Below are 22,136 nucleotides of genomic sequence, written 5' to 3' on the forward strand. Positions count from 1 at the left end.
AACCGGTTGGTGCCCGCCAAGAATACAAATTTCAAATTAAGCATCCAAAGAGGAAATTCAACAGTTTACACGTATGTTTTTTCTTTATTTAAATATTCAATTGAGTGGTTGTTCTATAGAGGGCGTGGTCGCAAACTGTATTTCGTTAAATATATCTATATTTGCATGTAATTGTATTTGAATTGGTGTAGACTATTTAGACGTCGGATCGTATATATTGAAAAAGTTATCCCATAGTTTACATTCATAAAGGTTCAATTACATCAATTAAGTACTACAAAACTATTTTCGCTGTGAGTTGATACTACCATAGTTTTCCGTGTGTGTTACAATAATTTAAGCCAGCTAATATCCCTGGCCAACTTGATTTAATGAAACAACTTAGGGTCTTTAGCATTAGGTGGTACACTTAGAGAAAACAATATCGACTTAAAATCAAGGCTAAAAAACAAAATCAGTGCTGGGCTCTTGGCTCTGTAAATGCTTAATAATACACACGAGCGTGTTTGCGTTCAGTGTCCGTGCCAGCAAACTTAATTGATAAACATTAAATAACATTTGGATTCAGATTCAGAACTTGCATCCTCACCGAACGGTGTCCAAGTATTTCTAAATTATGTATTTTACTGCTCAGAGCAGCAATGCGCAGTCCCCAAAACGGTGTTGGATCGAGTTTTAGTGTGTTAGATATATAAACAATTCGGCGTTACACTTGATTTTTCATTTGCCCTTCTCAGTACATTGTATCACTTGGAATTGTTCATAGACCACTCTCCCCACCTGCGATTCTGGGTCACCTAACCCAGATCAATTAGCGCCTGCAACGCACATGGATCAGACGCCCGCGTCGCAAAGAGCCCGATGCCGAACCCGAACCCGAGTCCGAACCGGAGCCGGAAACAGAAGCCACAGAAGCCGACGGAATCAGGGCCACATCTGCAGCTTCTTGGGGAGCTGGGGAATCCCTACCCAGAGCCTATCACATTGGAACGCGTCGCGCCAGCAGATACTCGGAGAACTGCTGGCCCCCAACGCTGGCCTCGATGGTGAAGCCGGCGTTGAGGAGTCGGGTGAGCACCTGCACCGAGTTCAGCTTGCAGTAGCCGTTGAGGGGGAAGCGAATGATTTGCCCCCAGTCGCCCTGGTTCCAGGACACTCCGCTGCGACTCGACTGTGTCGCTTGGCTGGCCTCCGGGAAGAGCTCGTCGAGCAGAGCCCGTTCTGCCGACAGCATTATGCGTTCGCCAAGGTCTGGCGAGATGTGCAGCGCCACTACCTCGTAATTGCACTCCGGCGATGCGCTGGTCCTCGGGCTCGTCTTGATGTGGCGAGCCGGTGGAGTGGGTGGCGCCACCAAATAGTTGCCATTGCGAACGCGATCCTTGCGCATGCTTTCCAGCTGCTTAATCATCGCTGTGGGCACATCGATTGGTCATGTGGAGAGGGAATGGAGACAGGGAGAAGAGCAAATTAGCTATAATCGCTGGTAGGCATAACGAGGTTCGATGCACAGAGAAAAAGTATCAAGTGAGAAGTCAAATCCCAAGTGTAACTTATAATAAATTTAACATAGAATATGTAAGCTTTTTACTCCATATGGAAGTTGAATACTTACGCTCCACTTCGTAGTAGCGAGCCTCCTCCAGCAGCAGCTCCAGGTCGGGAAAATCCTCGGCAATCAGAAGTCTTGAGTTTCTCATAAAGTTCAGAATGTGGCGGAACATGCCCCCGTCGCGATCGATGAAATAGTGCTGCTTCAGCGAGTCCAGCACGATGGGTATCTGGCCATTGAAGAGCTTGGCCAGCTTCGACTCCGGGTACTTGGTGAGCGTCTCCAGTGAGCTGGTGTAGATGGTCCCGCCCACGTCGATGTGAACGGGCGCCGTATAGCGGGAGGCGGCGGCCACACACGGAATCCCGGTGATGGGCTTGTGGTTGCCGTGCAAATAGGAACTGGCCCCCGCCGATGAGGCTCCTCCGACGGCGGCGGCAGCAGCTGCCACCGCTCCGGGCAAGCCCAGCGGCGTCACTGAGGAACTGGCGGGTGGCGTCGGTGTGGGCGAAGAGGAGTTTGAGATCGTTGGCGAGACGGTTGGCGAGGAGCTGCGGGCGAAAGCCGTTCACGAATTCACAATGAGAATGTTTGCGACAAAGAGGAATGGCAATGTGGCGTGGAAGCTCGCATCCATCATACAATCGATGGAGTACTCTGCATTCCACTGCACTTTGTAGCTGCCAGGATGTTCTTAAAACTTTTGAAAATACCAAATAAAAACAATAAATTCTACAAAATCGTAGAATAGTGTTGTATATTCCATACCTTACTACCCTAATTATTATCTTTGCCCATAAAGCCCAAGCTTACCTGATTTTAATATCGCTTCTGGCGTAAATGCGGCCCGTGGAGGATAAGTCGCGTGGCTCCAGGGCCTTGACATCTCTTTCGCGCTCTCGGTCCATATCGCATTTTTTCCTGCAACCAAGAATCAAATGAATTCCCAGTTAATTATCACATAATATACAAGTAATGAGAGCAGATTATATAAGTCGGTGGGGGGGCTTCGAAAGCGCTAATCATGAGAACCAATTTGTCCCCCGCGCCAAACTGAAATTGACTTGACTCTGATTACGGACAGCCACATCGGCGGAGGACAGCAAACGTGACAACGAAAATGCCGCGACGGGCCAAACATGGCTTGCAGCTCTCCACAGGGCCCATAAAAGTTCACACACACACACACACACTCAGGCATTCAGACCGATTTGTAGGGAGGCAGAGCCAAGTCGTACGTACGTACATATATAGATATATATATATATTTCATATGGCCACGGTCTTGGGCTGATTGTGTGGGAATATTTGGATTTTCACTGCGTTTCCATCTCGGTTACGGGGCGTCGAGCCCGAAGCGATCGGCTCTCTGCAGCTTCGTTCGTGGACAAGACCAAATCGCCATTCCCGCATGGCTTATACCATATAGCAGCCCAAACTGGGCGGCCTGTGGATGCAGTTAATGTTAACGGCCATCGAGTGCATCGTTTTAGCCACTCGTCGATGTGGTTGTATTGGCCGGAAGGGTTGCCAGTCGAATTTCACACGAAAATCACATTGTTTCGCGGTGGAAAGCGGGGCAATGTGCGATGTGGGCTCGCCAATTATGACGTGTCAGTCGGATGCGTGCCACATGGCGTATGCGCAACGCGCCCGCTGAGCCGACTTAACAAAGTCAACACCAATTACGTGGCTACATCTAAATCTGCAAAGCGAGAGCCAAAGCCATCATCATCATCACCATCATCAGCATCATCATTAGTATCAGTTTCAGTTCCTCCAAGTCCAGGACCGCAAATTAATAAAACTCAATCAACCGGCAAGCGAACCACTCAAAACGAGTTGGCCCCATATGACAAATGTTCACATGCTTTATGCACATTAACTTGGCTTATACACAGTTTTCTTCAGTTATGAATGTACGTTACGATGTAACTACCTTTGAATGGGTAGCTTAGCTGGGACATAAGCAATTAACCTACTTAATAAGGCAATATTTTCTGTATTTATAGTAGTTAAACATATTCATTTAATAAGATGACAAAGAATTCGGCCATATTCCATATACTTTCTCAGCAATGTGATAATGGAATGTCCGTATCTGAAATTTATATTACCGATCACATTGCCCCTTGAAGAGCATTTATTCTTCGCTTCGCCACAAATCACCGCTGTCCATCTAGCTAAACAAGTTTGCTTTTTTTAAATGTTTGAGGCCCTGCGGCCACGACGACTCGGGCTGGGTAATTACGATTTGATTAACTTTAACTACATGAACATTCAAATGCGAATGGGAACCGGAGAGGCAGTGGATGTACAAGCTTACGAGTGTACGATTGTGCGAGGGCTAAAAAGCGAATAGAAACGTAAGGAGCGGCGGACGTCGAACAGGGTTACGGTTTCCAATGGAAACCAAGAGAGTTGCACAAAAAAAATTGCACAAAATAAATGGCTGCAAGGCATTCTCATGGTAGCAATGGCGATTGAAGGGGTTCCAGAAATGGGTGGCATATACAGCTGGATTTTTATTAATTTACGCCAATTATAAAGCGTGAGTAATGCGTTCAATCAAACATCGGATATTCGTTTATGGGATCTGGCTTAATGGTTTCCTAGCCAATATCCTTTACCACACCGCACCACACCGCACCCCTCTCTCTCTCGTTCTTCTACTCCTACTCCTTCCTGGCCACATTCCTCCTAGGGCCAACTGCTGCAGTTGCAGCCACAAAATATGCAATGCCTGAGCTCTGGCTTGCCACACAAACAATTCAATTTCAATTGCTTTGCGGCCCACTTGAGCAGGTGCAACAACAACAACAAGCTCCACACACACACACACACACACACACACACACCGAGTTTGGGACACACATGGAAGTGTGTGTGGGTGTGGACACCCAGAGCTAACGGTATTGTATATAAGACAAGCACTGCAGTTTGCATCCTATTCTAGTCCATTACCGCCGCAAGCGGTATCTTTTCTATGCCGTCTAGTAGCAGGATGAGCCGAGCAGTGGGCGCGGGGGGGTAATGTGGCAAGGGGCTGAGGGGCAAGGCTGCAGGCTGGGCGGGGGCCGAGTTGCTGGAGTTGTTCGCAGCGCCTTTGGTTACACTTGAGATGAGACCCAGAGCTGAGCACGTGAGATATGAAGGGAATATGTCGAATTTTCCAAATTTATAACTTCCAGAAAAGTAGAAAGTATTCCTCAGATCTTTCAATCTGAACAATCCTAACTTGGCTTATCTTTTTTTTATGAAAATAGCTTTTACATGCAATAATAGAATATAAAATATAAATTTTAATTTATATTCATAAGCAACGAAGGATCAGTTGATCCTTCTTTCGCATGCTGCGCACCTCTGACCAATATGAATATTGAAGAGTTGCCTTTGCCGTAGTCATATTTGTCAACCGACTTCCTTCCCCGCATCATTTTGGCATCCTGGCAATCCGGCCTGCTGCTCTGCATGCACTCGTCCTTTCTGTGGTCATTATTTGACATCTTTGCCTGGCGCAGGTTCTGGTTTTAATGGCAATGCCATTAACTCTTAACTCTTGGCATTGCACATTTGCTGGGACGGAGACTTCCTCTTCTACTTCTGACGGAGGAGTTTCATGTTTCATTCGGCTCCGGGAGAAAGAGATGACTGCTGTGAGCTTATTAGTTTTCCATTGTTCAGATTGTGAGTGCGGAGCTGGATATCAGGTTGCTGACCAGTCCGGGATGAACTGGCCCCGGGGCGAAACCATTTTCCAAGATGGAATTATGGACAAAACTGGCCGTTGGCACATGCTCAATGCTCGAATCCTGGGTGGATAACCGGTGTGGGAACCCGCCCATTTCAGTGCCACCCAGGCAATTCGCCACGACTTGGTCTGCTCGGTTTTCGGATCGGATGGCACTGCTGGCATTCCCTGGCCCTCCCAAAACAGGACAAAAGCGAAAACAAAAGCCAAGAAATGAGCTAAAGTGCAGACCACACCACATCACACACACACCCTCATCCTCATTCTCGTCGTCGTCCTCATCCTTGTCCACACGGAGATAGCGAGACACACACCTAGGCAGAGCATCAGACGTTGACGACTGCGACGCTGACTATGTAACCCTAGTAAATGTCCTGCGGCTAGCCAACCTTCCGCACACAAAGGCCAGACAGCCCGAGTGTCCTGGTTGGTAGCCGCACTTACAAAAATGATAGAGGTATCTTATTCCATCGAATGATTACAATTAATAAAACTTACTATTATTATTTAAAACTAACGCGAAGTGTTAACAGTATATTTGTCAGAAAGTATTCTACGTGCATGATTGATATTTTTGTACTTTCCAGTAATACGTTTTTTCCAGTGTCGAAGGAGAAGGCTAGCTGGGTGAGAGCGAGAGAGCTAGCGAAAAAGGGCAAAAGCTGACTAGGCCCGCGGCGATCGTTTGGAATTAGTGCGGAAATCATGGATGGATACGAAACGAAACCAAGCAAGGAAAGCGAGCCAAGCCAAGCCAAGCCGAGCCAAGGAGTACGGAACACGGGCGGAACTGGGGCCCAAAGGACCCTCGGAAGGTGGAGAGCTTATTCATCAACACACAGCGCTATGGAAAGCGTAGGAGGAGCCGGAGCAGGGGTGTGGCCATGCGGCCCCCGAATGTAATCCACTGGGGCTATGCACGAGCGAGTGCCCACTGTAGTTGGGCAAGGTGCCCGTGCCCGGTGTTTGGGATTGAAACTTGGGGTTATCCTACCCGCACACCACCTCTTTCCCGCCCATTTGGTTCTGGGGTGGTTCCTTCAGGGCTTCTCCGGCTCATACATGTGACTCCGCTTGAGTGTGTGGGTGGCCGTGTGTGGATGCCGGGTGCCTCCTCATTCATTTATCCTTGCAGCGCTAGCGGCAACGAGAGCAGCAGCAGCAGCAGCAGCAACAACAACAACAAAGGAGCAGGAACATAGCCAGTAACCACAACGGCAAGGATATACCTCCCAATCCGTTCCATTCCGTTCCGGACCCAAACCGAACCGAACCCTTCTCAGACTCCACCAAACGATTCCGATAAGGCTAGGGGTTGGGGCTGGATGGCTAGATGGCTGCCTGGCTGGCTGGATGGCTGGATGGATGCTGCAGGCAGAAACTTTTGCGATTGGTAGGTAAGTCTAGTCGTGTCCGTTCTGGCTTTGGCTTATACCCATGTGTGTTGCCTGCATTTAAAGATATCATACCTAAGTTGGTCTGCGTCTCATGGCCTCAATGCTCCCCAGGCAGCTCGCACAACAACAGGAGTGGAGAGTATAAAAGCAGAATAAAAACAGCAGCATAAAAATGGGGAAAATAAAAAGCAAAACGAAAGTTTTCGAGGCAAAATCTTATCTCAATTTTAAAACGCCCGCGGCGAAAGCGACGTCGGCTGCACTGAATCCACCTCGAAAGTTAATACGAAAACATTGGGAACCCGAAGATTTATCAAATTGCAACACTGCTGCAGCAGCAGCAGCAGCAGCCGCAGTAGTAGCAGATTATGTTTGACGGGCGACGAGGGCGGTGGATTCCAATTAGGCAGGACCTATGTATGTATATTGGGGGTTGGAAAAAGAAAGCAAACTTACGGCTCCCGGGAACTGCAGATAAGGGAATGCGGAACGGCACGAAACGCTTGTGTATCTAGCCAAGACAAACATAAAGTAAACACACAAACGCACACACACACACACACACACACGGAGCAGCAGAGGAAAAATCTGCAAAATGTCCCGGGGACAAGTTGAGAAGAATCCAAAAGCCCCGGGCGAATCTCGAGAAGGTCGAAAGGCAATGGCAAGGAGTGGCATGTGGAGCAACTGCCTCCACTGGCTTGGCTTGTTTTCGTTTCGCAGTTGGCCAAAACCAAAATCAAAACGCTGATGAGCAGGCAAATGAAAAACTTTTGCCGGGCAGTCGGAGGTCCCAAGTAAAACACAAAAAGCCAAAGCCAGAAGGAGAACCCCCATACATGGCTACCATTCCCCTCCAGATCTAGGATCTCGGGCTGCAGTGCCCGAACTCAACTTCTGCGTCGACGTCGTCTTTAGCCAAAGGGTCCAAATCCAAACGGCGGAGCTGGAGCTGCGGCATATGGGAAATCAGACCACTCTGCCCCCCCCCGTCTCCCTTTTCACACTGCGATGCTACGAAAATTGTTGGCCAAAGTTGCAGAATGTGTGCGCCATGGCAAATTGTACAAATATATGCGATATATATGTGAATATATATATAGAGCATGGCCGTGAGTATGAGTATGAGTGTTAGTCTGAGTGTGAGTGTGAGTGTGTGGGTGTGGGCAGGGAAGTCTGGCAGAAGTTGAGTGAGTGAGCGAGTAACTGGAGTCCCGGCATATACTGAAGCAGCAGATATTAAAACGCTGCAAGGCTTTCAAAAATAAACTTTGAAAAATTTATTAGAAAATATTAAATAAAAACGACGATTGCGCTGCATATGGCTCACTCAGCAAAAGGCAGGCCAAGGGTTGTGGCAGCAGGAGGTGGGGGGGCTTCGAGGAAGCTTGGAGCTACGTATGCAGAGCAAACATTACTCAGCCAACTCACAACTCGCCGACATACGACCTCCATGTATGAAAAAAAGTGAAACAACAGCATCCACGATGACGACGACGACGACGACTAGCAAAATATAAATATATTCCGGATAAATCCACATGTGAGAGTGTGTCTACCTAAAGATGAGATGTTTTTATTCAGCTAAATTCGAAAATTGAATTGAAAGTCAAAAGCGCAAAGGATAAGCAGCCAAAGCGTTGGAATATTGCCGTAAAGGAAAACATTGCGCATACGCAGCGTTGTTTGCTGGGTTCGAGCAAACTGATAGCTTCACTGCAGCCTCAGCCGGACATTGTATGATTGCCGGCGCTACTTAATCAAGTGTACATAATAATTAACAGCCATGTTTCCACTCGAACAGCGCTCAAACAATGGAACACGATTCGGAATCCGGCCGGAAAACAGCAGGCAGAGAGCAAGCTGGTCCACCGCAAAGCCAAAACCCATTCAGATGCACTTCTGCCAGTGCAACTGGATTCGCAAGTGCAACTGGCAGCGGCAGACAATACGGCCTGCCTAATTGGTGCAATTTGCGTGTGCATATCGCAGCCAAAAACAGCATCAACAGCAGATGCAACACAAAGGCAACTGAAGTAAAATGCACTCCCCGATGCAACAACAACATCGGCAGGTGCAGTCGGCCAAAGAATCGGGTTTCGGAACGGGAAGTCCTGGGTATCATCAGAGTGTAAGCCAGGAGTATTAGGCATCCGATTAAGATTGTTCCAAGATCAAAAAATGGCAAGGTGGATGTAATGCATTAAAAGCATAAGATGTATTGCTATAAAATGTTGTATATTTTACAATATGCTTAAAAAATCTTGAACTTCAAATATACGCGATAATCAGAAGTCGTACCCATTGCAGTTGCATTGGCACAGCCACTCCGTTGGTGGCAAATTGGCAGCGCAATGTTGATGCTGGTAATGATGCCGAATTGCAGCTTAATTAACACACAGCGCGTTAAGAGCTTTTGTGCCACTGCCTGAGCCATTCAAATGCAGCAGAAGCAAGTAAGGGCTTTGACTATTGGTACGTAATGGAAATCACTTTGCCGTCGGTTTCCGTTTCCAAACAGCAGCAGGTATAGGCCGTTAATGCGATTGTGAATGCAAGTAGCTGGAGCCTGAATCCGCTGAATGAAAACAAATTAGCTGGGAATATGGCGACTGCCAGATCCTGACAATGCGAGCAAAGAATCGCGAACTGCGGCTCCAGCCAAACAAACAGGCAAACAAACAAGACTTTGACTTCGACTCCACCTTCTATAGGGAAATTCTTGTGTCTGGCATGCGAAAACAAAGAAAAAACACACAAAAAAAAACAGCAGAAACAGCAAGAGATAACACCAAAACCAGTTGCTTCCATGTGAAAGAGAGGGCTGTGTGCAATACGAGGGCAACAGGCGAAGGTCGTCAACGCCTTGCTCCTCCCATTACACAGGAAGAAATGATATAGTCATGTGAACAACGTAATTGGAAATCAGTTTCAAATGGGAGAACTTGTGATAAAATAATTTGACTAAAAGATATTATTATCAAAGTGCTTCTTGAATATATACCATCTATTCAATACTATTAATTTACCCTATTCAACAACTATTAATTATTTTCTCAGAGTGGTATCTGTCTATTTGAATGCAATTCCGCGCATACTGCAGTTCTTGCTTTGAACTTTGCCTCATGACTTGGCTCCAACTCAACGGACAAACTGGCGGACAAACGGACAGACGGACCGATGGACGGACGGACGACGACTCTCACGGAACGTCGATTCGCTGGCTAAACAAAAATTTGTTGTACGAGTGTGCTGTATGCATTTGGCCCGGGGGTCATCTTTTGGCCGCTTAGTTTTCGACCAGCCACAATACAACCGGTCATGCCCCCCTCCTTTGGTTCGCTTCGCGTCGACCCACGACCCCCGCCCCAGCACCATCGTATTTTATAGCCTTTAAGGTAGAAAAAATAATGCGACTCGTTCTCGTCTGCACACATAACTCAGCCGGCGGCTAAGGTTGCCCAAAAATGCCCATGGCGTATTTTGTATGATTTTTTCTCCCCATCGCCGTAGCCCGCTTCCTTTACCGCTCCCTTACCCTGGGTTACTCTTCTTACTTTTGTTTATTTCTCCTTTGGTGCGGGTACAGAGCACTTGAGGCGTATAATTTTTTTTTTTTTTTTTTTAAACAGTCTTCGTTTATGGCGCACAATTTCTGACTTGGCATGTGGGAGAGACGAAAATCAGTGGCCAGCGGCACTTTTGGCCAAAACCAAAGGGAGAGAGATCGGGTGGCCTGCAACTTGGACTGTCGATGTGCTGTTGTGTGTCAAAAATTCGTTTATTACAGAATCTTTTTTTAAACTAATTTATTGGCCAGCTCGAAGGCTGGTTGCGATTTTCGGGGCATTTTGCAAATGAAAAGTTTTCAGTTTACGCTTACCGTTTGGGGCAGGAGGAATCCACCGTCAACGGTGATCGTTGATCCAATGCAACAAACGGAGTTCTGTTTTTGGGAGGAAAGCAAAGAACATATCAGTTAGATAAATATATTTCGATTGGGTTTTGAATTTTGAGCTATTGATTATACACCTAAAACTCTTCATCTTCATAATTATGAATAAAACTCATGTTTTTTAATAAATTAACATTAGGGCAGGAGTAATGTGATAAATTGGATTTCCGTCAACATTTAAACAAATAATCATAGAATGACTTAATTGTATAATTATAAAAGGAAAACAAATTATATGTGCAACTTAAGTGTCTCTTCACCGCTCAAGAAACTCACAAAAAGGTTGGTATATTTAGGAAATGCACTTTAACTCTTTTTTAATACAACGCGCGCGTAGATAAACGATATTCGTCTTGTCCGATCTTCAGTGACCTTCGATATTCTCAGTGTGCTTCGATCTGCTGATCGCTAGTCGCTTTCGGTTGAACCCTTTCAAATTCAATCAAATGAGCGCGCGCCAACGAGTGTTTACTTCCGTTTCCGCTTGCCGTACACAACGCACACCGTTAAACGTTAACCGTTCGCTGTTCACCGTTCACCGTTAGACCTAAGTGTTGCCTACTTTTGAGCGCTGGCAATTTACCTCACTTGCATTCGCGTCGAGAGTTGCTCGAATACTGATTTAGCTCGCTGGCTGATGGATGGCGAATGGCGAATGGTGAATGGCCAATGGTTCGGCTCCCCAATGTTGCGTGTTGCGGCTCGAGTTGCGTCTTGTTGCGAGTGGGGGTGGAGTGAAGTTCGTCGGCGCTGGCGTCTGAGCCGACGACCTTGAGAGAGCAGCAGCAGCAGCAGCAGAAGCAGCGGCAAAGAGATAGAGAGCGCCGTTTGTTGTTTAGCGGCTTGGCTTTTCCACCATATGATGCCTTTGTTCGAGCGTTTAATGGTCTATTTCCGGTTTAAGTGGTCCGATCTGGCTTTGTTGTTCTTGTTTTCTTGTGGCCTGCAACTAATCTGCCGCAATTAACAATGTAACTGCAAATAGAAGAATTAGACTGCTTGGTATTATTTCGTTAAATTAGAGTTACAGCATTCGAAAAACATTGTTATGTTTTAAAAATTAAGAAATATTAATTTCTAGCTTACAGAATTTTAAAATATTTCATAAATGTAGTTTCTAATGAAAGACTCTGAAATAGATCAAAATTTGAAAATATTTTTTGGCAAGTGCATACACTAATTTAACCCAAAAGTTGCATTCGTCATGGGGGACATCTCTATATGGTCGATTTTCTATAATTGTAAATATCAAAGCCTGTTTGTTTTTGTTGCCCTTGGCCATGTGTATGCCTGTGTGTGGGTGCATGTACAGCTGACACCAGTGTGTTGGTGCGACTGCCTCTGTGTGCGTGAGCGGGTGTACGAGTGTGCGTGTTGGTGTTAATGACAAAGCATAGAACGCTGCGCCCCGCGGCCAAACGAAATGAAACTTTGTGCGGCATCAGCTCCAGAGACTTTGAAGAAGCAGAAGCAGAACCAGAACCGCCGGCATCGCCATCGGCAACGGCAACGGCAACGGCGGTACGAAGCACGAAGAACGGAGCATTGGGGCGCTGAGCTGAGCCCGCCTGGAATGCCCCGGGGTCGTTCGAGGAGCGACTGCGACGGAGGCAGCTGAAATATTTTGCTGCCCGGCGGCAATGCAAAGAAAAACTTGTGATAAATACGCCCCAGGCCATGTTTCAAAACACAAGCTGAATGGAGGCGGCGAGGGGTGTGCGGAATGCGGAGACGACGGAGCTGAGCGAGTACAGTGAGGCCTGCAGTTAGGCAGCTGTAATTAAAATGAGTGCGAACTTTCCACCCCCGCCCGCTGGAGAACGCAACGCCCGCGGGGGTGGTGGCCAAAATTCCGCCCAAGCCGAGAGTTCTGTCGCATCATTTTTCATTGGCAATTGTTTCGGAATGCTCGCTTATTTGTCCCCCGGCCATATTCATTTTGAAGTACATGCGCCACAATAATATTTCGCTATATTTCCAGAATCGGCGATCTGCCATAGAGATGGTGTACCGTGTGTCTGAATGCCAGCTTAAAGCAGGTAAGCAAAAAAAAAAAATATATATATATATATAAGGAAGGGATTTTCTTTATATCTTTTTACACGATAGCCTTTAAACGTTTTAGCTTACTACTTTTTTTATATAAATTAGGGACACACACACGTAAATTGCGAGGAGCCAACTGCAAATAATACCGGCATTAAAGTGTTCAATAAAACATGTCAAATTTTAATTGTTTCGCGTGAGCAGTGGCATTTCAATTTTTCATCCTTTATCGCAGCAAATGCGTACGACGAGTGGAAACTGTTGCAATTTTATCGCTCATTTCACTCACTCAAATGGAATGGGAAATGCTGTGGGGGGTTGTTGGGGGGGGGCTTTTATTGTTTCAAGCGGCAAAATGGGGTAGCGGGCTTCTTTATTTTGACGTCGCTTTGCGTTTTTGCCATTTTAAATATTTTTTTAATCACAAGCTCACGCACACACACACATACACACGTACACAGAGAGAGAGGCAGAGTCGTACGTATTCAGTCACTCATACACAAGCTCATACATATGGCAATACCAATATTTCAAGCCAATTTGCTGCAGCTAGCCGCCAGCGGACTGCCAACAAAATAATTCGACAAAATGTGTGCGGCGCGCTTTATGCTTTATTGTTTGGATCGCTTGGGGGCAGTGCAGTGGGGTGGGCGGGCGAAGTGGGGGGTAGGTGTATATGGGTGCAAGGAGTCACATACATCAAGTACATATGTATATACATATATATAGATATATATAGAAAGATATATATTGTAGTAAAAGAGAATCCGCGGATCAGCTCAGAAATCAGCGTCGACATTTATACACTTCCTACGCGCTCGTTTGTAATTATTTGTTGATGGCTTTTTAAAGTAGCCCGCTCGCCACGCCCTCCCGCGGGCATACCGCCCACTCGCCTGCATATTTATTCAACGCTTGTGCATTTGCTTGTCAATCAATATCATACTGAATGCTGAATGGGAAAACACAAACATTTAAATGCCATCGCATATGCTGAGAATTTCCGCAGATTTTTTTACGCCACCCGCGACCGCCAACACCATCAGCATCAGCATCATCATTATTGTGATTTTTTATTATTACTATTATTTATGTGAGCACACACTCATCATCACAAGGCTGGGCAAATGGCAAATGTGTATGATGGGCTTTAAAATATACGAGTATGTATATATGTATATGTGTGGATGGGTGCGCACACATACAAGCGAACATATATTTTTTATTATTAACGATACCCAGCGAGGAAGCAACAAAAACATATATAGCATACCCATATATACACAAGCATATATATGAAAAGGCTCATAAAATTCACAATGTCTGGCCGCGGGGCTTTTACTTAATGATGCCATTTTTGCCGCCGCAGCCTGAAATTCGTGTTAAATTTTTAACGCACGACCGAACTGCAGCGGCAGTGGCAGCAAGCGCGACCACATATCAACCATCACAGCAATTCGGGCATCCATCCGTCCACCCATCCACCCATCCACCTATCAAAATATCCACCCATCCACCCATTCACCCATCAATTCATCCATATGTGGCACAACATTTACATTAACATTTGAATGGTAATCATTTTACAGGCAATGCGTGCCAAAATGAGGTGTTTGTTTAGCTTTTAAAGCTGTGTCCTTTTTATCACTCGCTGTCCTTTAAATTGATTAAATTATCAATAGAAGAATAACCACTGAATATCCTTTTGGTCCTTCATATTATGCCATTTATGCTAAGCTTACGTTTTTGGGAATTTGTTATATTCTAAAGGATTTGGCTTTGATTTAAAAATATGTTTCGATCGAAATGCCATAATGCAGTTGACATTATTTCAATTGTTTCAGTTTGACCCAAAATACTTTTAATGCACCATTTAATTCTAATGCAATACTTAAGTGCCTTAAAGCCCATACAAAAAGGTGGGTATAAAATGCATTAAACAAACTATAATCTGCCCAAAAGGAAAAATAAATATATATGATGGAGTGACTAAATAAAATATGGTTGTTTAACACAGGATTAATATTTATTCATGCAACGTATTTGGTAAATTGTGCTGAATTGTATTTGTTGCTTTATGTTTATTAGTTTGTTTACCAATTTCTTGGGGTCGGTGAAAGCTGGACTCTCGCAAATGAGAGTGCCTTTCAATTGAGGGGGCAAAAGTGGAACGGAAAGGGGCCTCTTCTGGAGTCGATTGCCGACATCCTTTTGTCATTAGCAATGCGTGACATTTGTCATTAACTGCATAATGATTCCTATGCAGTTTGGCCAACTTCTCCAACCAAACCCAACACACACACACACACACAGTCTAGCATATTGTACATAATAAGTGTGTGCGGATGTGAGGCATGTGTGTGTGTGTGTGCATAATTTTAATGATTTACAAACTAAGCCGGCGGCGTTTTTAGCTCGAAAACTGACAGTTGATACCCAGAGACAAGCAGAATGAGGGAAATATAACGCAAAAGAAGATATAGCCGCGAGTTATGAATGGGAGAGGACCAGTTCTTTATTTCCAGCTTCTTGGGGTGGAACGAGCGAACGGAACGGAAAGGATTGCTCGAACATGCAACTAAGATGGCCTAAGGACATTCAGAGGCAGAGGCACTGGCTGAGGCAGTGGCAGAGGTAATGCCGTAGAATGGGCAAAAATATGCAAGTTAAAAATAAGTTAAGTTTGAGTGGCTGGCGGCCCTGACGCAGCGTTTTGCATATAATGAGGGTACCAGCGCCCAGCTTTTTCACACTGCTTGTCACCTGCTGCCGGACTTTGTACATATGTATGTATGTGTATTTTTGTGCATTGGTATGTATGTAGATGAATTTTGGGGGACAAAAAAAAAACTGTGATTCTTTGGCCAGTTAGTTGGTAGCTGGTTGTGGGTAATTATAGGCAAACGGCACCGGCACTCGGTGTTGTTCTTAAATTATATGCCACTCATCTCTGTTTTCTGTTATCCTGCGCTGCAGCTGCCCCGCCCACTAATGTGGACACCCGGCCAGTTGTCCAAACACGTGCCGTGCAACAAGTTACCAGGCTGGGCGAAAACAAACGCAAAAAAGCATGTGGCAATAGCCAGAGACACTGTTATTCACCTGCTGCCGTTGTCGAAGGCAAAAGCAAACACCATCGGCACAAACACACTGAACCACCGTTGAGAAAAGACTGTTTTGGGGGGGCTCGTTGGGGTCTAAGTGCCGAGTGCCGTCGAGCGTGTTGCATGCAACATGGGGCACGACGCCAGCCGCAGCAGCAGCAGCAGCAGCAGCAGCAACATCTGGCGCAGCAGCGACGGCGGCAGCAGCAAAACGGGATGTTATCAGCCGCAACGTAAACACAACCACCACAACTAAGTATCCATATCCGCAGCAGGCGACTTCGATCGCCCGTCCAACTGGCCCGTTCCCTCCAACCCCCTTCCATGCACTGAAAGAAAAAACTATCTAAAAGCGTCTGTTTGTAACTGGCAGTCCATCTTGGACAGCAGTTGGTCTCAACTCTTTCAAATTTGCTCTCAGTGAAATACTTTAATTTCCTATCTAAGCAGCCGACTTTTGTTCCAGTGTGGTTGTTAGCCAAGCTAAGCTCGCGATGCGATGCCAATGTTCGACGCCGGAGCTCCAGCTTCGGTTCACCTTCCTCCTCGCCTTGCCCGCGGGCGTTCGCTTGTAATTATAATATTTCAACCCAAATGTGACCCGGGGCCATGCGCCAATGATGGATTTCAGCTCTCTGGTCCGCTCCGCTCCCCTTTCCCCTTCCTGTACCCAGCATATAATGTGGCATATATATATATATATATATATACATATTTATATATACACCGAAGAAAGACCGACACCCGAGATGCGGAGAGGTGCGTCGTGTGGTTCCGGGGTGGCTGATGTTGCTGCTGTTGCTGTGCAATTTGGTGCCGGCGGGCAAAGCGGATTGGCCTGCGGCCAGACATGTGAATAAAATTACATTCACTATTTTATATGCCACATGGCTTGTTGTATGTATGGCATTTATCGGTGTTTATATGTTTTGCCGGTGCCATGTGGAAAAATCCTATGTAGGTAGAAATAATTGAATTGGCACATCAGCTAAATCACTCTCGTCCATGTTTATATGTGTATGTCTTTATGGGTATGCCGGCCTGGAACCGGAGACGGCGGTCAGGGCAATAACAAGATTAGATCACTGGAAGAAGAGATTGCCCCCGGCCGGCAGGCAATGGAAAAGGGTTGAGCGAAAACTAAGCTGCCACTGACAATCTACAAAGCGAGGTCCGAATGGCTGCTACGAATAGTAAGTCCCCCTTCCGAGTCCATCGTTCGATTTAAGTTTTCCTCGGAACACACAGGCAGGTGAACATTAATCAAGCCAAACAACCAAATAACTTATGGCCCTGGCTAATAGAGACATTCGGCCAACTTCGAGGCCAGAAACAAGTCGGCCGAAGCTCTGGCCGAAACTATAAACCAGTGCTCACTTAGATAAACAAGATATGTGGGAGCAATTAGTGTTTATTAATGGTGATTTTCGAGATATTTGAATTTTTGGAAAATTGCATTTCAAATGGTAGAAAGAAAAGCAATTTGCATGAATACCTAGCATTCAAGACTTTAAATATTTGTATAATACTAATTAGCTATGAAAAACTTGTATATTTTTAACATATCCGATTGATTAAGATATACAACAAGTAAGCCTTTAATTCACTTACAAAGTGTGAGAGAATTCTATGCGGTAAGTGCGGCTTTTAAGTGCCACACAACGGTAAGTAGTAGCCCATAAATGCGTCCACTTTCATGTGTGTGTGCGTGTGTGTGTGTGGCGTGGTAATTAAATTGGCATTAATTAAACTTACGTCGCTTCTGTCGACGGCGCTGCTCAAGTGCCGCTCATTAAGCAATTAAGGGATAATTATCAACGCCGCGCCGTTGCCTTTTTGCAATTTTCATGCGCAAAGTGTTAAAATCACTTAATAGGCGGCCACATCCTGGCCTTCTGCTGTTGTTGTTGTCCTTACTTCCGCCGCCATTCGTGTGCGTGTGTGTGTGAGTGTGCAAGTGTGCGTAAGCGGTTGCATGTGTACGATGTTTGTGGACGCACGCGGCTGTTTGTTTAAGTGTAGCGTTAAACGCGGCCACTGACAAGCTGCGAATGCCGCACACCTGTAAGCAATGCCATCGCCGTGTGCCGTGTGTGTGGCATGTTGGGCCAACAACAACAGCCGCAGCAGCAATAACTAATGGGTCCTCCGATTCTGTGAGCCATAAGCTCGTATTAATGCAGTTATAAGTGCAATGCTCACCCATACACATGCACGCACACACACAGTCACACCTGCACTCACACCTGCAAGCTAGCCACATACATACTGACACTTTGACTGACAACAAACCAAACAGGAGCAACAGCAGCAACATCAGCAGTTAAGCGACCGCCAACAGCCAACTGGCGAGTCAGTCAGTCAGTAAAGCAATTTACAGACATCTGTTACACGTGAGGAGTAACCACCCACTACCACGCACACACACACACACTCAACCAAACTCACACACACGAAAACGAACTGCATTCGAGCATTTAGGCGAAGGGGACGGCAGGTGAAAGGGTTGGGGATTTTTGTGGGGAAAAATCGTGCAGAATGCGTGTGAGCCACACAATTAAACGGAAGCCGCGACCAGTCCACTGAATTGAATCAGTTGTTCAGCAAATGGAGGAGCCACTGTAGTGCGGCAGATAGTTTGTAATTGTTTTGCTCACTTTTTGGCCCAAAAGGGAAACAGTTAAACGCCGACGATTAAGATCTTCAAATGGGGTGAGCTTTTTAAATCCCAGTTGGGAAAGAAGTTTATATGCTTGCTATACTTGAGCAATAAGTTTATTAAAAATCAGCAAGAATGAAAATAAGCAAGTAAAATATGAATAATAAATAAAATAAACACTTAAAAATCAGACTTAAATATTTTCTCTGCTAATTGTGTTAATTGTAATACTCAAATATTTCTTTGTTCTCTTCACACTGATTAGGCAATAAACTATTTAGGCCTCTGGTAGTTGAAACAAAACTAATGCAGCCCGCCCCTTTCGCATCTGCCTCCAGTTGGCATGTGACCCTTGTCAACTCCAAAGAGTCTCGAGTCCGTATACCTTTCCCGTTTCCATTTCCCAGCCCGGTCCCAGTTCCAATACCTGTACCAGTACCAATCCCAAATCCCCAGCTCCAGCCAAATTTCGATCCCCCCCCCCCCCCCCCCTGAACACTTTCGCCTCGGAGCAAATACAAAAGGCCTCATAAATTCCTGTTTCTGCTGTGGCCTGCCTTTTGTGGCAATGGCTACCCATGGCGTGAGATGCTGATCCGAGAGTCCGTATCCATATCCATCTCTCCAGCTCGGAGACCCCGACTACTCCGACTCCGGACCATAAACGGATTGGCCCCGAGGTGTAAAACTTGCTGTTGCTGCTGCACACTTTTCAAAAATGCCTGTCAATGCTTGACATTTCATATTTAAGTTATAATCTGCATGCATTACTTTTTGGGCCCAGAACGACAAGGGGCATGTAGAAATTTAATGGCATGCTAAATTAACTGCAGGCTAATTTTCAATAAAGCTGACAGCCGTATGTACAGGACACAAATGTGTATGATTGTGTGTGCTTGTGTGTGACGCACACTAAATTAATATAAATGAAATGAGTGAAAATGAGATGGGACGAAGCCTCATGGAAATGCCAGTTTTAGAAATTGAACAAAAACTTAATAAATACCTGCAAGCCATTCAGTTGCAATTAATAACGGGTGAGACCCCGTCCCCCAGCCTCTCCACTTACGTACTAATCAGCCACCTTGCCAACCACCCACCGCCCCACAACCACCCACTCCTAACTGTTGCCGCATCGAACATGTTGGAAACATTGAAACCAGTTTTCAAGGCTTATCACAGTCATCTAAATTATCCTTTTGCCGGCAGGATAGACCATATAAACACAACGTTCCAACATGTTGCAACTGAAGAAGAAGCAGAACAAGGGGTGCCGCCACGGGTGTGGGGCAATGCGAATGCGAATGTCCCAAGGGCGAAAACACCGAAGCACAGACTGCGACAGAAACAGCAACAGAGCAAGAGAGAGAGAGAGAGAGAGCGAGCGAGAGTTGCGATTTGAACTGCCTGATGCTTGGCTGATGTCGCTCCATACCATCCCATTCCGTTCCGTCCGCCCCTCCGGGAAACCAGAGCCCCTTTCCTCCCCTGCCGCGCACCGCATCTGCTCCTGCTCCTCCTTGGCCGCAGGACATTCGCTTGTAATTATAATATTTCATCCCAAAAGTAGCTCCCAGGCATCAGTCAGTTTCGGTTTGCGGTAAGTGGGGAAGCTGTGCTGCACGAGCAGCGGGGAGCGGCAAGCTGTGGGGGAGGACGGCGGAGAGGCAGAAGCAGCAGCAGCAGCGGGTTTTGGCAACAATGCAGCAGCAGCCAACAATGATGAATTTTTGAAACCAACGTGTAAAAGGTACAGTGATATCTGCCAGGTGAGGAATGGTAGAACTCTTCCAAAAACTGGTAAGCTATATAGGAGTAAACTTATCTAATTCCTACAGTTCTTAAGTAACTTACATAGTATCTGCATTAAACGTGTAACTTACTTACGTACTTAACTAGATTTAAGCACTTTATAAATTCAAGTAATCTTCCCATTATTCTGCAATAATGCAGAATGATAGATAGCCAGTGCCCACTGTGGACTCCTAGCGCACCCTTGCTGCAAGGCTACTTTGATTGTGACCTCCAACCTCCGACAGTGGCCAATCCCGATTCCAATCCCAATCCCAATCCGAATCCCAGGTCATCGCAACTCATCGCATTACCCAGGGCAGTTCAAGGGCCAAAGGATTTGGCATTTCTTTTCGCATTTACTACCCGCATTGTTGGCTTATTAAATAGCTGAGCTAAGCTCGCGTTTAGGGGAAGCGCAGCCATCAGTTCACTTTACAAATTAGCCGTCAATGGAGGGAGGAAGGGAGGGAGGGAGGTAGGTTCCCAAATCGGCAGACCGAACCGAGCCAATGCCGCGGGCTGAAAGCGCTTAAAAACGCTGACACATGAAATGCAATTCACGGCAGTCAGAAAACGGTATTAAGTGCAGTCGAGGCGCTTGACAGCTTCATGAGGCATCGGTTTCGGTTTCGGTTGCGGCTCCGACTCCGGCTCAGGATCATTTTCGAATCCTGATTTGTGGTCAAGCGGCGCGACTTGGCCGGCTCCATGTGGCAGCATTGTGATAAATTGAGCCGAATGGCATGGCCCGCCAGCCTGCAATCATATTGAATGCTAAAATAATGCCCCCATGCCCGGCGACACCGAATGGGTTCTCGACTACGTTCGACTCGTTGCATATTACCGCATCGTTTGCGGCGACATTTAATTAAAATTTCTTTCAGCTGATACGATGGCCGATGGTAGCCAAAAGTTTTGGCTAGCCTCCCCTCTCTCTGCCACCTCTTTGCGTTCATAATGCCGCCTGCTTTGGCCGCGTTTATCGGCTGCAATTTAGTGGCTTGAAGATAACTCTTTCGCCCGCACTCTCCGAGCTGCACTTAATAGCCAAATATGCATACCAATTGGCCGGGACCGGACAGGATGGCAGTTGTCGGAGGAGCTGTGTCCCACACAATGCCCATAAAACGACGCTTAATGACTCTTAACTCGGGAACGGAGCCGGGCATTGTTATTATTACGTACTATGATTATGGTGACTATGAGCCCACGCTTATCTGGCATACGGTTCCACCATTCGGAGGAGCATTGTCTCCGAGTGTGCATAATATTGGGGCATATTACACATACGCCGCATGGGCATTGGCATAGGCAGCATTTTAATTTCCCGTGCGACACGGAAGTGCATTCAAAAATGCAACGGAACTCATGCCGCATTGCTGATGACGTTTCCTGTCTGCCATTCGGCTCATTCGTATAATGTAAATGTAAAATAAGTAGAATGAGTTATCCTGGTTTTGAGCTATATTTAATATATGTATTGTAAGTAAGCCCTTTCACTTTTCCACAAAATGTTTGTTAATAATTCTACGAGTAATAAAAGTTTTCATTGGCTAATGGCGTTGGGTTTTAAAAATATATATTTTTCAATACTGCAGGTATGCATTAAATTGCCAGTTTATATTAATGCTGATTTTCGCCAGTCAAAGGATGTGCATTTCATAAACGAGACTTTTTCTCTGATCAAATTAGTCACTTCAATGAGCAGGCAGCGCAGACGAGGCATATGTCAAAAGTCGATGCAGTTTAAATACAATTTAATTAACATTCGAATGAATAAGCGCAACAAACGAGGCTTTTCACCCAGCCCATCCTACCGAAAATCCCCCCTTTTTGAATAGCTCTGTGCATATGCATTCGCTTGGAAATGCGTGCAAC

General features: G+C 45.9%; 1 protein-coding gene across 2 annotated transcripts; it reads right to left on the reverse strand.

The window, feature by feature from the left end:
• Positions 1-67: 67 nt before the first annotated feature.
• Positions 68-15,857, reverse strand: twz (tiwaz). Of its 2 annotated transcripts, NM_001259520.1 has the most exons (6): positions 15,804-15,857; positions 11,239-11,630; positions 10,584-10,646; positions 2,366-2,473; positions 1,616-2,103; positions 68-1,413 (listed from the first exon to the last, which is right to left on the reverse strand). In NM_001259520.1, exons 2-6 carry the CDS (start codon positions 11,247-11,249, stop codon positions 980-982), a joined length of 1,104 nt encoding a protein of 367 aa, NP_001246449.1. In that variant the 5' UTR covers positions 11,250-11,630; positions 15,804-15,857; the 3' UTR covers positions 68-979. The 2 variants fall into 2 exon arrangements, with proteins under 2 accessions (NP_001246449.1, NP_611588.1); NM_137744.2 differs by lacking the exon at positions 15,804-15,857 and having other exon boundaries at positions 10,932-11,276.
• Positions 15,858-22,136: the final 6,279 nt, after the last annotated feature.

Source organism: Drosophila melanogaster, chromosome 2R (assembly GCF_000001215.4).
Source record: "Drosophila melanogaster chromosome 2R".
NCBI lineage: Eukaryota > Metazoa > Arthropoda > Insecta > Diptera > Drosophilidae > Drosophila > Drosophila melanogaster.

What these genes read in the sequence shown, in the direction of transcription:
- twz (NM_001259520.1), bottom strand. An exon ending in GATTCCTCCTGCCCCAAACG is followed by an intron (nt 2,474 to 10,583) that starts GTAAGCGTAAAC and finishes TCTTGGTTGCAG; the next exon opens with GAAAAAATGCGATATGGACC. An exon ending in TCGCTACTACGAAGTGGAGC is followed by an intron (nt 1,414 to 1,615) that starts GTAAGTATTCAA and finishes ATGTGCCCACAG; the next exon opens with CGATGATTAAGCAGCTGGAA.